This window comes from Ahaetulla prasina, chromosome 6 (genome assembly GCF_028640845.1).
Source record: "Ahaetulla prasina isolate Xishuangbanna chromosome 6, ASM2864084v1, whole genome shotgun sequence".
Classification (NCBI taxonomy): domain Eukaryota; kingdom Metazoa; phylum Chordata; class Lepidosauria; order Squamata; family Colubridae; genus Ahaetulla; species Ahaetulla prasina.
Window position 1 is genome coordinate 114,204,690 of NC_080544.1, and position 16,950 is coordinate 114,221,639.

The following is a 16,950-nucleotide window of genomic DNA, read 5'->3' on the forward strand; positions in this document are numbered from 1 at the left end:
GCCGGCTTCTCGGCCTGGAGCTTCAGCCTGATTTCTGGCCTGGCCGTTGGCTTCCTCTTAAGCGGCTGCCTTCTCCCCTGCCACGATCTGGGACGACCTGGATTTTCCATCTTCCACGATGTTGGAGTTTCTCCGGCTTTTCCGGCTTTTCTCCTGTTGCCAATTTGCGAACTTGGCCCCTTCACATCCTCCGGCCTCTCGGGGAGGCTCAGCCATTTGGACAGGCTTGGCCTCCTGGAAGGAGAAGCTCGGAGAGATCTGGCTTCCGGGATGGTTGGATCTACTAGGGGGGTGTCAGAGATGGAGGTGACCCCCTGGACGGTAGCTTTCTGGCCACTTTTGGAAGCAGATGTTGGAGGACTTTGGGGAGGCGACGGAGGTATTTTTGATCTGTCCCTGTTTAACCATCTCGTGACTGTTGTAGTTCCAGCTATGCCTCTCCCCTTGCCATTTGAGATCTTTATGGCTGGGATTGGCCCTATTTGGGCTATTGGGGAGAGGCGTGAGACTTGTTTGGGGACAGAGGAGGACATGTGCCATGACCGATGCACCCCCACCCCCGTTCCAGGATGTTTGGATGAGGCTTGGGCAGATTGCCATCTAGACTGTCCTTTTTGTTTTCCATCTGAAGCCCATCCTCATTTTGGACTATCATCATATCATGACAATTCTGCCACTCGGAGATGGACCCTTCTTATTGCCGATTTTTATTTTTTATCTGTTTATCTTCAGTTGTTATGCACTATTCGTCTTGTGAACTCTTGCGCCTGCAGTGCCCCTCGCAGGAATGGCCCTCTCGTTACCAAGGGCCGGCCTCAATGGCGGGTCTTGGGACCCACAGAGGTGGCATGCGAAGAGAAAGAGCCTTTGGGGTTTTTTAGATAGGGCATTTTTAAGGGGTGGGAGGGTTAGGGCGGGTGCTGGGGGTAGCCCGTCGGGAGGGAAACCAGTTCCTGTGCATGCTCGTGGCGATTATTTAGTGGGTCCGGAGGTCATGGGGGGGGAGTGTGTTCCTTTTTGTGAGGTGGCTCCATTTGCACGGTAAGTGGGAGGCAGATATGGCGGAAGGGGGGGATCGTATTGGTTTAGGGGGTCACGCGTTCGATGTTTGCAGGCGATCGCGTGCCCCGATCCCTCTGACTTCTCCCGTTCCCCGGATGGTCAAGACCCTCAGAGCCTGGGCCTTCGGCTGATGTTATGCAACGCACGGTCCGTGGCCAATAAGGCCCCCCTAGTACATGATCTTATTCAGGGGGGCGCCGCGGATCTTATAGGCGTTACGGAGACCTGGTTGGGCACTGAAGGGGGCGTGCCCCTGGTCGAAATGTGCCCACCGGGTTTCCGTGCATTCCATCAGCCGAGGGCCCAGGGTAGGGGTGGGGGGGTGGCGGTTGTTATTAAAGAGAGCCTAGAGCCGAGGGAGACCACTGTACCTCAGATTGCCGGGTGCGAATCCCTCTTTGTGAGATGGGGTCATCGGTGTCAGATGGGCTTGCTGGTCACGTACCTGGCTCCTTGCTGCGTGACAGCTGCCCTGCCTGAGCTCCTGGAGGTGCTTGCCGGGGTGGCAGTGGAGACCCCCAGACTTTTAGTCATGGGGGACTTCAACTTGCCATCTGCTGGCTCGTCATCGACAGTGGCTCGGGAGGTCATGGCTTCCATGACGGCCTTGGACCTGACTCAAGTAGTGGATGGCCCCACTCACATCGGGGGTGGCACACTGGACCTTATTTTTATCTCTGGTCAGTGGTTGAAGGATCTGGACTTGAGAGATGTAGTCATAGAACCTTTGTCATGGTCAGATCACTCTCTCCTTCGCCTGGACTTTCTGACCGCCACTCAACACCGCAGGGAGACGGAACCATCACTTTGGTTCCGTCCCAGGCGCCTGATGGACCCGGAGAGGTTCCGGACGGAGCTTGGGCCACTTCCTGAGGGTCTGGCTCACGGCACGGCAGAGGAACTAGCCGCAGCCTGGCAACGGGCTGCGGCTGGGGCTTTAGACCGTGTCGTGCCTCTGCGGCCTCTGACCCGGCGTAGATCCCAACCGGCTCCTTGGTTCTCCGAGGAGCTGAGGGGGATGAAACGCCGGAGAAGACGCCTAGAGAGCTCCTGGAGGTCTAGCCGTTTAGAGGCTGATCGGACACTAGTTAGGTCCTATACTAGGACCTACCTAGTGGCACTGAGGAAGCGGCGTTGCTACGCCTCCTCCCTCATTGCGTCGGCAGATAACCGCCCAGCCGCCCTGTTCGGGTGACCCGTTCCTCCTTCATCAGGGGAGCGGGATGACCCGTGCAGGGACGCTGAGGAGTTTAACGGTTATCTATACGATAAAATCGTTCAGCTTCGAGACGGTCTGGACCAAAATTGCAGCGACTCAGATGAGGCATCTGAGGGTGGTCTTGGTGATATTTTTTGGGATGAGTTTGACCCTGTGGCTCCCGAGGACATGGACAGGTTGTTGGGTAGGCTGAATGCCACCACGTGTTTACTGGACCCGTGCCCCTCCTGGCTGGTGCTGGCCACTCAGGAGGTGACACGAGGCTGGCTCCAGGCGATCACGAATGCTTCCTTGTTGGAGGGAGTCTTTCCGGCCGCCTTGAAAGAGGCGGTGGTGAGGCCCCTCCTCAAGAAGCCTTCCCTGGACCCGGCTGTTTTAGGTAATTATCGTCCGGTCTCCAACCTTCGCTTCGCGGCGAAGGTTGTAGAGAGTATGGTGGCACATCAGTTTCCCCTGCACCTGGATGAAACTGTCTATCTAGACCCGTTCCAGTCCGGTTTCCGGCCCGGCTACAGCACGGAGACGGCTTTGGTCGCGTTGGTGGATGATCTCTGGAGGGCCAGGGATAGGGGTTGTTCCTCTGCCCTGGTCCTATTAGACCTCTCAGCGGCTTTTGATACCATCGACCATGGTATCCTGCTGCGCCGGTTGGAGGGATTGGGAGTGGGAGGCACCGTTTATCGGTGGTTCTCCTCCTATCTCTCTGACCGGTCGCAGACGGTGTTGACGGGGGGGCAGAGGTCGGCTCCGCGGCGCCTCACTTGTGGGGTGCCGCAGGGGTCGATTCTCTCGCCCCTTCTGTTCAACATCTATATGAAGCCGCTGGGTGAGATCATCAGTGGCTTGGTGTGAGTACCAGCTGTCGCTGATGCCACCCACCTCTACTTTTCCACACGGGCCCACCCCAATGAAGCTATCGAAGTGCTGTCCCGGTGTTTGGAAGCCGTACGGGTCTGGATGGGGAGAAACAGGCTCAAGCTCAATCCCTCCAAGACAGAGTGGCTGTGGATGCCGGCATCCCGGTACAGTCAGCTGAGTCCTCGGCTGACTGTTGGGGGCGAGTCATTGGCCCCGATGGAGAGGGTGCGCAATCTGGGCGTCCTCCTGGATGAACGGCTGTCTTTTGAAGATCACTTGACGGCCGTCTCCAGGAGAGCTTTTCACCAGGTTCGCCTGGTGCGCCAGTTGCGCCCCTTTCTAGACCGGGATGCCTTATGCACAGTCACTCACGCCCTCGTGACGTCTCGTCTGGATTACTGCAATGCTCTCTACATGGGGCTCCCCTTGAGGGGCACCCGGAGGCTCCAGTTAGTCCAGAATGCGGCTGCGCGGGTGATAGAGGGAGCCCCTCGTGGCTCCCACGTGACACCTATCCTGCGCAGACTGCACTGGCTACCTGTGGCCTTCCGGGTGCGCTTCAAGGTGTTGGTGATAGTCTTTAAAGCGCTCCATGGCATAGGGCCGGGCTATTTACGGGACCGCCTACTGCTACCGAATACCTCTCACCGGCCCGTGCGCTCTCACAGAGAGGGACTCCTCAGGGTGCCGTCAGCTAGGCAGTGTCGTCTGGCGACGCCCAGGGGAAGGGCCTTCTCTGTGGGGGCTCCCACCCTCTGGAACGAACTCCCTCCAGGACTGCGTCAACTTCCGGACCTCCGAACCTTTCGTTGCGAGCTCAAAACATATTTATTCATCTGCGCGGGACTGGATTAGATTTTAAATTTATTGGTTTTAAATGGGTTTTTATTTTTTATATTATTTTTAATAATGGGCTATAGAATAAGTTTTTTAACTGTTATTTTAACTTGTATTTATATGTATTTTTTAATTGCCTGTGAACCGCCCTGAGTCCCTAGGGAGATAGGGCGGTATACAAATATGAAAAATAAAAATAAATAATAATAAATAAAATAACACACCAGGCCTACTGGGATGGGTCTTCCACATTTGCTGGTTGAGGATTACGGGCACTGAAGTCCTGGCCCTTTGACGGGTGGTGGAAAAGGATAAGGGGTTAAAAACCATTCCAATATATCCGTGTCTCTCAGGATCTCAGCAAATAAATACAAATATATGCTAATACATGTTCATAACAAAAAGAATTATGAGCAGAAGACTTTGAATCCCAGAAGGACCGAGAAATTTGGGCATCTCAAAAATCAGCCTAGGATGTTCTTCTTGATGTGAAGGATGAGGGATCCTTCATATGAAACCCAATTCTGCATTTGAAGCATTTAATATCCTCTAAACAGGGATTTATTTTTACTCCAACTTCTGGTATTATTTGCAACTCTTGTGTTCTACAATGGCTCTTTTAAATGGGTAGAAATCTGATTCCAGATGGAAATCCCAACAGATCCTTGGCCCAAGCCAACAAGGAGGTCCTGATGTATCGGTAGTCCTCAACTTATGACCACAACTGAGCCCAACATTTCTGTTGTTAAGTGAGACATTTGTTAGGTGAATTTTGCCCCATTTTACAACTTTTGTTGACACAGTTGTTAAGTAAAACACTGCAGTTGTTAAGGAAGCAACACGGTTGTTAAGTGAATCTGGCTTCCCCATTGACTTTGCTTGTTAGACGGTCACAAAAGGGGATCACATGACTCCAGGACACTGTGGCCGTCATAAGTATGAGTCAGTTCCCAAGTGTCGTAATTTTGATCAAGTGACCACAGAGATAGCACTTAGACTTGTATACCGCTTCACAGTCCTTTTACAGCCCTAGGAAGTTTGCAAAGGCAGCCTATTTGCCCCCAACAATCTGGGTCCTCATTTTACTGACCTCAGAAGGACGGAAAGCTGAGTCAACCTTGAGCCTGGTGAGATTCGAACTGCCAAACTGCAGGCCGTTGGCAGTCAGCAGAAGGAGCCTGCAGTACTGCACTCTAATCACTGCACCACCGTGGCTCAGCGGTCATAATTTGTAACTTTGAATGGTCACTAAATGAACTGTTGTAAGTCGAGGACTGCCTATACTTGACCGGAGAAAAGGCACGTTCATATTTGGGCTCTCCTGGCCGCAAACCAGAGGAGGGGTGTCTCTCCTGACAACGAAGGACCCCAGAAGTAACAGGAGGGCCAAAGCACACAAAAGCAATTGGTACATAGAAGGCAAATTGTATTTATGGGAATTCTCTCCAGGGCAAAGCACCTGATTATCCAGGCTAACAGCAGAGAATAAACATTGAGAACATAGAATAACAGGGTTGGAAGGGACTTTAGAGGTCTTCTAGTCTAACCCCTTACTCGAGCTGGAGGCCTTTATACCACTGCAGTCAGTCGCTGTCCAGTCTCTTCTTAAAAGCCTCCAGTGATGGAGCACCTAGAACTTCTGGAGGGAAGCCCTTCCACTGGTTAATTGACCTCACTGTCAGGAAATTCCTCCTTAGTTCCTGGTTGCTTCTCTCCTTGATTAGTTTCCACCTGTTGCGTCTTGTCCTGCCTTTGGCAGTGCTTTGGAGACTAATTTGACCTCCTCCTCTTTGTGGCAGCCCCTCAAATATTGGAAGACGGCTATCATGTCTCCCCTGGTCTTTCTCTTCACTAGACCAGCCATGCCCAGTTCCTGCAAACGTTCTTCATATGTTTTATCCTCCAACCCCCTAAATCCTCTTGGTTGCTCTTCTCTGTCTCTTTAAACTCGCTTAAAGTTTTAAAATTATCAAATTGATTTTATGGGTTTTAAATTTCTTGTAAATTTTATAGGGAAATATTTTATTTAAAGTAGCCCTATGGAATAGGTTTTTTAAGGGTTGTTTTTAGCTTTGTATGTGTTGTTTTGCTTCCTTGTATTTTATTCTGGCTGTACACTGCCCTGAGTCCTTCGGGAGAAGGGCGGTCTATAAACTAAAATATTCTATTCTTCTATTCTATTCTGCACTCTTTCTAGAGTCTCCACATCTTTTTTATAGTGTGGTGACCCATTTCTGACATTGCTCCTCAAAAGCTATGAAGCACCCTCATGGAGCTGGTCATCATCTCCATTGTTTCTGTCTTCTTGTAGGGATGTCCAGGGATGTCCACTGGTGTGTTACAAAAAATAATCTAGATGATGGTCAGTTAGAATGAAGTTCTAAAAAAGAACCATGTGAAGTTTCTGTTTCCTTGTAGCCACCATATGCCTCTTCAGGAGGCATCCAGTTTTGGTCACCACACTATAAAAAAGGATGTGGAGACTCTAGAAAAAGTGCAGAGAAGAGTAACAAAGATGATGAGGGGACTGGAGGCTAAAACATATGATGAACGGTTGCAGGAATTGGGCATGAAGAGAAGGACCAGGGGAGAAATGATAGCAGTCTTCCAATATTTGAGGGGCTGCTATAGAGAGTAGGGGGTCAAGCTGTTCTCCAAAGCCCCTGAAGGCCAGACAAGGAATAATGGATGGAAACTGATCAAGGAGAGATTCAACATAGAAATAAGGAGAAATTTTCTGACAGTGAGAACAATCAACCAATGGAACAGAAGTTGCCTTCAGAAGTTGTGGGAGCTTCATCCCTGGAAGTCAGAAATGGTATAGGCAGGGTCTCCTGCTTGGGCAGGGGGTTGGACTAGATGACCTCCAAGGTCCCTTCCAACTCTGTTACTCTGTTCGTTCCTGCCCAACCAACCCCTCAGAAGACACTGGCCAGAAAATGTGCAGCTTTGCTCCTCAAATGGTGCCTCCTGCATACTGAGAAGGAACCGTCGGCAGAGAAGACATGTCTCCCATATTAGGCTGTTCCTTACAGTCCAAGCAGAGTCCTCTGGGCCAGTGGTGGTTGGAGGTCCAGATGCTCCTCACCAAGGGAGACCGAGGGGGATTCTTCTCATTCTTCTGCCTGACCATCTCCTTTGCTGGGTCCCCCCCTCCCCCTCCCCAAGAGAAAGGAAGGGAAAGCGACTGCAATGAGACGACTCTGGGAATTTGCAAGGAGCGGCTTGCAGCCCGCAAGGGAAGCTTTAATGCACTTAATTAGCTGGCATGTGGCCAAGCGGTGTCTGGATAGGAAGGCATCATTTAGCCAATAAAGAGCTGTCACCCACCCCACATCCGCTGCCTGGAGTCGCTGCCTGGAGAGGCAGCCAAAGCTTTCCCTGCATGGCACGGGGGGGGGGGGCGCAAGGGGCCCAGGAGAAAGGCTCCTCAACTCACTTTGGGGGGGGGGGTTGTAAGGCCTTGGTAAAGCCACACCTAGTACTACATCCAGTCTTGGTTTCCACGATGTAAAAAAGATGTTGAGACTCTATAAAGAGTGCAGAGAAGAGCAACAAAGAGGATTAGGGGACTGGAGGCTAAAACATACGATGAACAGTTGCAGGAATCAGGCATGGCTGGTGTAGGGAAGAGAAGGACCAGGGGAGACAGGACAGCATCTTCCAATATTTGAGGGGCTGCCACAGAGAGGAGGAAGGGGCTCAAGTTATTCTCCAAAGCACCTGAAGGCCAGACAAGGAATAATGGATGGAAACTGAACAAGGGGAGGTTCAACCTGGAAATGAGGAGGAATTTCCTGTCACTTGAGAACGTAAATCTTTCCATTCCCCACCATCCAGTCAGAGCTGAAGAAGCTTCTGGGATGAGAAACGAAATGCCTTCAAAGAAAAAGCAGAAAATCCAGTTGCCTCCTGAAAAAAAGCCCCTTTAGGTCACTAAGAACAATTAACCAGTAGAATGGTTTGCCTCGAGGAGTTGTGAGGGCCCCAACACATTTTTAAGAAGAGACTGGACAGCTACCTGTCTGGAATGATACTGGTCTCCTGCCTGAGCAAGGGGGTGGACTAGAAGACCTCTGAGATCCTTTCCAATTCTGTTCTTCTATTATTCTGGTTGGATATTGATCTGCCTGGGGTTATTTATTGATTAGAAAGCTTATTTGGCTGTCCAACATACTCATGGTGACTCTGGGCAACTTACAGAAATAAAATCCAAAGCCAAACTCAATAAATTCCCACCTCCCTGGTGACAAAATCAGATGTAATGCTCAGGCTGCGAAGGGCCAGGATGCTGGGGAGGGCAAGGTGGGGGCAGAAGGAGTTTTCTCAAGGGTGATAGAGTTGAGAAGGTGGGGGGCAGAGAGACTTGCTTAAGACTCTCATATCTCAGATCTTCTCATATCTCTTTGTCGGGGCTTCCTTAAGATGTTTTGTGTGGGAGGAGGAGGAGAAATAGACTGAGGGGTCCTGGGTGCTCTCTGAGCTTGGTTGTTTTCTTGCAGGCGTTTCATAACCCAACTAGGTAATATAATCAGTGCTAGAAGCTAGTGGGTTTTGTGGAGAGGAGGAGGAGGATGGTTTTGTTTACTGCAATCCTCCAGGAAAAGCAGGTAAACATGTTTCCGATTTTTATCACCTGTTTTTCACAAATAGTACTAAATACCAATATAGTTACCTCCGTCCACCCTGATCTCTCTGCCTGGTTTTGACCTTACAATGACCGTCTGAAAAAGGTTAAATTGGGGTGGGGTGGGGGGTTGGTGGCACCGCTGGCTGACCTTCCCTCACCCAAGTTCCACTCCGGTGGGCCAACCTCACCTCACCACTTCCTAAAGGAAGCCCCCGCCCCCACCCCCGCCGGTTGCTGCCACTTTGACAAGGAAACCCCTGCCAGCTTCCTGCTGAATATCTGGGGAGTTCTGGGCTTTTCCCCGCCTCCGGGGGTGGGTGGATGAATTGGGGGAGCGGCTCAGCTGGTCTCCAGCCTGTGAACTACGTGCTGTCCTGCCGCTCCCTTTGGACCGATGCTCGCTCCTTCCTTGGCAGCTGAGAGTTTCCGTAATAATAATAATAAATAAATAAAACAACCCACTCCCCCCACACCTGGTTGGCCAGCCCCCCCCCCGCGTTCTCCCCATAACTGGGTAGCCCCTGCTAATTACGGTCCCTGCGGAAGGGAAGCCCCCTCCCCTCCACCAGCCTTCGCCTCCAAGGCCATCAGCTTGAGAGGGAGCCCAGATGGAGCAGAATAAATGCAGTTGCGCACCGTTGAGCCACCTGGCAGGAGAGGCTGCGCCTTCCGCCGGGGCCCTTTCAGGAAACGTTGCAGTGCCATCATTTATCTTGCAAATGACAGGCAGCCTTTCCTGAGCCTCGGACACGTTGTTCGAGCCGGGCCGGCAGCCGCTGCCAAAGGGAAGGCTTACATCACCGGCGCGGCGGAGGCCGTTTAACCGCATGACGGATGGCCGAAGGTGTGCAAAGCTCACGCTCCAGTGCTTTTTGCAGGGGTGAACCTGAAGGCTCCGGTCGGCCTCTAGGGGGTTTCAAGAAGGGCGACGTCCGAGTGGGTGGGAGTGCTGCACCCTCCGCCCCAAAAGTCGCGATTTAAAACTTTTAATATATTTTTTTTTGTAGAACAATTATCCAGTGAAACTCCTTCCCTCCAGAAGTTGTGGGTGCTCCATCACTGGAAGTTTTTAAGAAGAGACTGGACAGCCACGTCTGGAATACGAAAGGGTCTCCCTGCTTGAGCAGGAGGTTGGACTAGAAGACCTCTGAGGTCCCTTCCAACTCTGTTATTCCTTCCTTCCTCCCTCCCTCCCATCCCTTCCTTCAAAAAAGTTTTTAAAGAAGAGACAACCACTTGTCTGAAATGGTATACAGGTCTCCTGCTTGAGCAGGGGGTTGGACTAGAAGACCTCCAAGGTCCCTTCCAAGTTGTCTGTTATTCTGTCGTTCCAGATTAACTAATCCTAAATTCTGGAGGCTTCCCTCCAGAATTTAGGAGTGCTCCATCACTGGAGGATTTTAAGAAGAGATTGGACGGCCTTTTGTCCAAAATGGGATAGGGTCTCCTGCTTGAGCAGGGGTTGGACTAGATGACCTCCAAGATCCCTTCCAGTTCTGTTCCATACTGATTAAATCGTCTTGGGGGGTTGTGCTGGGGAAGGGCCAGGTTTATTCTTGTCTCTCATTTATTCAGTCACCCCTTCCGCGTACACCCACCTTCCTACCTAGCCAGCAATCAGTGCAGTGAGAACGGCGTGTCTAAAAGACCAGAAGGGGAATAAAATGAGGCATATATAGAAAATAAAATTAAAAGTGAGACCTCCTTCACTTCTGATATTGTTAACGGTTTAAGATCTGGCCCAAGAGGAGGAAGGCTTTCCGGCTTTCCTAATCACAGAAGCTTCGTCTCCCTGGACTGCAGCATCCATCCGATGAGGTTTGAAGGGGCCGGTTTAGCTCACGCTGGTAAAGCCTGTTATTAAGAACACAGTAGCCTGCAATTACTGCAGGTTCGAGCCCGGCCCAAGGTTGACTCAGCCTTCCATCCTTTATAAGGTAGGTAAAATGGGGGGGGCAATAAGTTGACTTTGTAAAAATATACAAATAGAATGAGACTATTGCCTTATACACTGTAAGCCGCCCTGAGTCTTCGGAGAAGGGCGGGGTATAAATGTAAAAAAAAAAAAAAAAGGTGGGCAGAATGGGAAGGGAGGCCACCAGGCGATCCCAGGTCTCCAAAATAATAGAACACTTAAGAAGCAAAGCCTCCGAATAGCTGGCTGTTAAATATGGGAGTCACTTTCCAAAGCCAGCTTGGGGCTGCCCCACACTGAGAGCTGCTCGAGAGGAGACTCCCTGGGGCGTTGAGACCGGAGCATCTGAGCATGTTTGTCCCAAGGAGGATGAATGGCTGTGCAATCCTCTTGAGAAGAAGCCAAGGGAGTGGGTCTGCCCCACAGAGTTCTTCCGTTAGGGACTCACTGGCATGGGTGAGATTTCCCGAGATCTCTCCCCCTCCCCCCCCCCAACAACCTCAATCTATGCCATACAAGGAATCCTTGGTGCTGATCAGTGAACTGCCCTGAACATTAAAGGAACAAAAGGGAAATTAAGAGAATATAACAGAACGGGAGTTGGAAGGGACCCTGGAGGTCTTCTATTCCAACCCCCTGCAAATCAGGAGACCCAAGGCCATTCAGACAAGTTGCCTCTTGAAAACCTCCAGTAATGCAGCACCTACAAATTCTGAATTGTACAGCCTCCCCCAGCTTCTGAAATACACACACACACAAAGAGCCAGGCCTTTGCTTTGGGGAGGACAAACATGGTGGACCAGGAGGGGATGGTTAACATTGATTGGAGCTTTTATTCTCTGATTTCTTTCTTTTCCGGCCATGAGGAGCTGAACTGGTGGTTGGTGGAATGATTGACAAACTCTCCCCGCCCCCACACCTCCCGACCTCTTATTTTTAGTCTTTACTTAATTGTGGCTAATTTTAATGCTTTTATATTTATGATTTTATGGAATTGTCAGCTGCCCAAAGTTCCTTTGGATAGTGAAATAAGGAGGGGAGGTGGAAAAAGGAGAAGAAAAGGAAGAGGAGGAGGAGGAGGAGGAGGAGGAGAGGGGAATGATATAGATATAAATAGATAATAGATGAAGATTATAGAGATAGATAGATAGATAGACAGACAGACAGACAGACAGACGGTAGATATAAACAGATAGGTGATAGATGATGGGCATGATAGATGACAGAAATGGCAGATATGAGAGAGAGAGAGAGAGGAAGAGAGAGAATGAGAAAAAGAAAGAGAGAAAGAAAAAGAGAGAGAGATAATAGTCAATGGGAGAGCACAGTTGAGTTAGAAAATAAAATATCTAGCAGGCCATTAGGACAAAGGAGTCCTGGAGAGATTAAAAAAGTCAAGATGTCTTCAGTGCCAACAACCATCTTGGATCCTCACCCCACACATCTCCCCCTCCCCCCCCAAAAAAAACCATCAAGCCAAGCAAGAGATCCACAAAGGCCCCCTGGATCCAATCTTCAGAGATCGCTTTTGCAAAAAGAGGCCCACCAATCCCCTCCTCAGTTTCTCCGGGAGAAAGAGAAAAGGAAGGTGCATTGGATGCCTTCACCACCTCGAGTTATTTGTTAAAATAAGCAAGGTGGGATACAAATAATAAAATAAAAAATAAAGCGTATAAAATAATGAAATTAAATAAAACAAATAAAGCAGTGGCCTTAAATCACGCAAAAGATTGAGATGAATAGAGGTGAATCTACGTGTCCTGGGATAATGTTGCAGGATCCAATCTGGATCGGTCACCAGGCCCAAGTTTAATCTTCCCAGCGTTCGGATTCGTGCTGGAGCCCCATCCTCAGGGAACGTCTCTCTCACCAGAAGGCGGCCTATTCTACGCATAGTATTTATGGGAGTGCCCGATTGTGGGTGGCTTGTTTTAGTGGTTGATACGAGTGTTGCTGGCCAGCTATTGCCTAAGTACCCGATAAGCTCGGTGGTAAATCAGCACTTCTGTTGACTGACAAGGCTCCCGTTTCCCAGGCTCCCATCATTTCCCTGGCAGTTTTTGTACCTGCTTGGCCAACAATCTTCATAGCTGCAAAATTCAATGCATGTCCTTGTTCATGGCGGTGTGAGGATGGGCTCCAACACGAGTATGAAAGCTCGGAAGACTAAGCCTCTAGTCCCTGGGGCTGACCCAGACTGGACCCTGCCAGAGTCCTTCCTACTTGCCTCTCCACCAACCCAAAAGTCCTGCTCTTTCCGATTTGTTCAGCTTTCTCCCTTTGCTTCCCTATCACAAAGAAAGTTCACGTCTCCAAAAAGCAAATCTGTTTTATTTTTAAAGATAACACCTTTATTATGTATTTATTATAGATAGATAATAATTTATTTATAATAATATTAATAATAATTGTTATGCAGAGTTGACCAATTCCCCCATCCGAGTAAACGGAGCAGAGTTTTGCTGTTTCAAATGTAAATGAGAGTCCGGATGGAATTTATATTCAATGACGCTCTCCTTGCCTCCACACTCAGTTGAATATATATTCCCTTGCAGGGGCGACTGTGCGTGTGGGTGTGTGCAAGAGTGTGTGTGTGTGTGTGTGTGTGTCTGTTTGTGTACGCTGGACTCTGTCCCAGAGCAGGAGGCGCGAACGCCTCATCCTACGCGGAGAGAAGTCGCCCGTGGATCTTGGCTCCAGCCTCGCTGGGGTGGGGGGCGGGCGGGCGGGCGGGCAGGTGGGGGACGGTGGGCAAGTGGCAGGGAGAGGTCCCCCGAGAGGAGGAAGGTGTTGGTGGTGGGCACTTGGTCAGGCTATGTGGAGTCCTGGTTGACCACTTTGCCTCCGTTCATGGTGGGCGTCCCCGAACTCTTCCGAGAACGTCCTTGCTTCTCTCCGATCTCATGCAGGGAAGGCTCTCTGTACATGCACACTGCGGGCAGGAGAGAGAGAGAGAAAGAAAGAGAGGGAGGGAGGGAGGGAGTCAAGGCATGGTACCTACTAGCCGCCCCCACCCACCCACCAATGCACAGCCACCTGACTCAGCAGCCCCCCACCACTGTCCCACCAGGATGAGTGCAAAATTTCTGTTGCTAAGCCAAACAGCTGTTCTTGCAAGGTGAATCCCGTGCAAACACGGAGGTGAAAAGAATCTGATTTCCCCCAATGACTTTGTAAAAGAATAACAGAGCTGGAAGGGTCCAGCCCTCTGTCCAAGCAGGAGACCCTGCCTACACCATTTCTGACAGATGGCAGCCCAGCCTCTTCTTGAATGCCTCCAGTGATGAAGCTCCCACAACTTCCGAAGGCCACTTCTGTTCCATGGGTTGATTGTTCGCACTGTCAGAAAGTTCCTCCTTCCTTCTAGGATGAATCTCTCCTGGATCAGTTTCCATCCATTCTTCCTTGTCCGGCCTTCAGCTTGACCCCCCTTTCTCCTCTCTGTGACAACCCCTCAAATACTGGAAGATGCTATCGTGTCTGCCCTGGTCCTTTTCTTCACTAGACTAGCCAGGCCCAGTTCCTGCGACCATTGATGGTAGGTTTTAGCCTCCAGTCCCCTCATCATCTTGGTTGCTCTTCTCTGCACTCTTTCTAGAGTCTCAACATCTTTTTTGTAATGTGATGACCAAAACAGGATGCAGTATTTCAGGTGTGGCCTTATGAAGGCTTATAAAGCAGTACTAATACTTAACGTTATCTTGATTCTATGCCTCTCTTTATACAACCAAGGATTGTATTAGCTTTTTTGGCTGCTGCCTCACACGGCTGGCTCATGTTTAAGTGATCATCCACTAGGACTCCAAGGTCCCTCTCACAGTGACTGTTTGTGCCAGGGTTTGCCTAATCTGTATTTGTCCCTTTGGTTTTTCCTGCCCAGGTGTAAAACTTTGCTTTTCTCCACATTAAATTCCATGTTGTTGGATAGGGCCCATTGTTCGAGTCTGTCAAGATCTTTTTGCATCCTGAATTTGTCTTCTGGGCTGTTGGCTGTTCCTGCCAGTTTAGAATCATCTGCAAATTCCTCTCTCTCTATTCTCTCATCTAAGTCATTGATGAAGATATTGATGAGTAAGGGGCCTGAGAGGGAACCTTGTGGTACCCCACTGCTTACTTCCCTCCATGTAGACTTAGACCCGTTAAGGACTACTCGTTGAGTACGGTTTGTCAGCCAGTTGCGAATCCATCTGGTGGTGATGCTATTTATTTCTACCTTACTAAGAAGTAGGTTGTGGTCTACTTTGTCGAATGCCTTACTAAAGTCTAAGATTCCTGGTAGGCGTGGCCTTTGCTATTGCATTTCTTTGTGGCTGTTGAAAGTAAGTCAGGTAGTCCTTGACTTACAACAGCCATTTAATAACCATTCAAAGTTACAACGGCACTGAAAAAAGCGACTTAGGACCATTTTTCACACTTACAACCATTGCCGCATTCCCAAGGTCACATGATCCAAGTTCAAACGCTTGCCAACTGACTCATATTTATGTCCATTCCTTTGTCCCGGGTGAGGGGGGGGGGAGTGTTCGTGTGATCCCCTTTTGTGACCTTCTGATAAGCAAAGTCAACAGGGAAGCCAGATTCACTCAACGACCGTGTGACTAACTTCACAACTGCAGTGTTTCACTTTACAATGGTAGCAAGGAAGGTGATAACATGGGGCAAATTCACTTAACAACCGTCTGGCTTAGCAATGGAATTTTGGAGCTCATCTGTGGTCATAAGTCACGGACTAGCTGTAAGAACATCAGCCATGCCCTGCTGGAGGGGACCCCTGGCCCATCTAGTCCAGCAGCCAGCTCTCCCAACGCTCCACCAATGGCCCAAGGAAGCCCAGTCATCTGCCAGTCACGGCCTTCAGGGCATCCAGGGCCTCGGGGTTGTCATGGAGTCCTCCAACTCTTGGTGGGAACCAGCCAAACTGCTAGTCAGCACCACCTCTCAAAGCAGTGAATGCCAAAGCTTGAATTGTGTGTTGTGTTAAAAAAAGAAGTCGTCTTTTGTCTGTCTTCGCTCTTGAGGATTCCATGGGTCATTGGGTCACTTCTGGGTCTGGTCTTTGGGGAAGAGGAACGCAGCTTCTCCTTGATGAGCCTCATCCGTGCTTCGGTAGTCCTTCATTCATCTCCTTTCTAGGCTAAAAAGCCCCCAGAATTACAAGCTTCATCAAAGAAAGCTTTGGGTGTCCAACTTTGGCAACTTTAAGACCTTCTCAGAATTCCCCAGCCAGCACAGAATTCTGGGAGTTGAAGTCCACCTGTCTTATCAAGTTGCAAAGTTTGGAGACGCAGCCATAGAGGGAACATCCTTCAACTTCTTTGTCATCTGATTTGGACAATCAATAAATACCCAATTTAGCTGTTTGTCTCTCAGCTTTTATACCAAGTTTTATGATTTAATTTCCTGACACTTTATCGATCTAAGCTCCCCAACATTTTATTTTCAGTCTTTAAAAAAAACCTCCCAGCTTTCTCCACGTTGTTTTTCCAATCACCCCATCTGGCATTTCAGTTTGGGCTGGAAGAAGAGTTTGCATGCATCAAAATTGGGGGTCTGCCCCTCCCTCCCTCCTTCCCTCCCTCCCTCCCTCCCTGGCTGTCTGAATGCCACCCGGTTAATCTGGCTATTTTAGATGGGCCTCCAGTCGTAAATTGCCAGGAGCTTCTTGGGATTATAAAGGAAGGGAGTTTGTCCTTGGCTTAACCTCCGAGACCGATTTGACAGGCTGCAAATTCTCGCCAGCTGTATGATTGCAGGATCCAGTCGGTCCCTTTTTCTCGCCTGCATCTGCTCCAGAAATTGCACTTAAAAAATATAATAACCTGGCCTGACCCACACCTCCAAAGTTTACACCCTTTTTGTGATGTGTGCATTGGTGTCCTTCAAGCCATCCTATGGGGTTTGGAATAACAGAAGTAGTCCTCGACATACGACCACAATGGAGCCCAGAATTAGTGAGACATTTGCAAAGGGCGTTTTGCCTTGTTTTAAGACCTTCCTTGCCACCGTTGTTAAGTGAATCACTGCCATTGTTCAGTGAATAGCATGGCTGTCAAGTGAATCTGGCTTCCCCATTATGGAGAAATTATGGAGCTTGCCCTGTTTTACGACCTTCCTTGCCGTCGTTAAGCAAATCCTTGTAATTGTTACGCTATTGAGATGGTTGTTAAGCAAATCCAGCTTCCCCGTTGATTTTGCCAAAGGGGATCACTGGCCCTGGGACACTGCGACCGTCATAAATACGAGTCAGATTGCGTGACCATGATCGTAACTGTGAAAAATGGTCATAAGTCACTTTTGCAACTTCAAATGGTCACTAAATGACCTGTTATAAACCAAAGACTACCTGTATCCGTTTATATAGAGGGTGTCCTCTTCTTATGACCACAACAGAGCCCCAGATTCTCATTGCTAAGCAAAGCGGTTGTTAAA

At 49.6% G+C, this 16,950-nt stretch overlaps 1 protein-coding gene across 2 annotated transcripts in view; it reads right to left on the reverse strand.

The window, feature by feature from the left end:
- Nucleotides 1-12,897: 12,897 nt before the first annotated feature.
- The window catches only part of FGF12 (fibroblast growth factor 12), a 172,927-nt gene continuing 168,874 nt past the window's right edge, over nt 12,898-16,950 (reverse strand). For both annotated transcript variants that reach the window (XM_058188945.1, XM_058188944.1), the window contains exon 5: nt 12,898-13,453. In XM_058188945.1, coding sequence (XP_058044928.1) covers nt 13,335-13,453 — 119 coding nt within the window. In that variant the 3' untranslated portion in view covers nt 12,898-13,334. The remainder of the gene's footprint in view (nt 13,454-16,950) is intronic.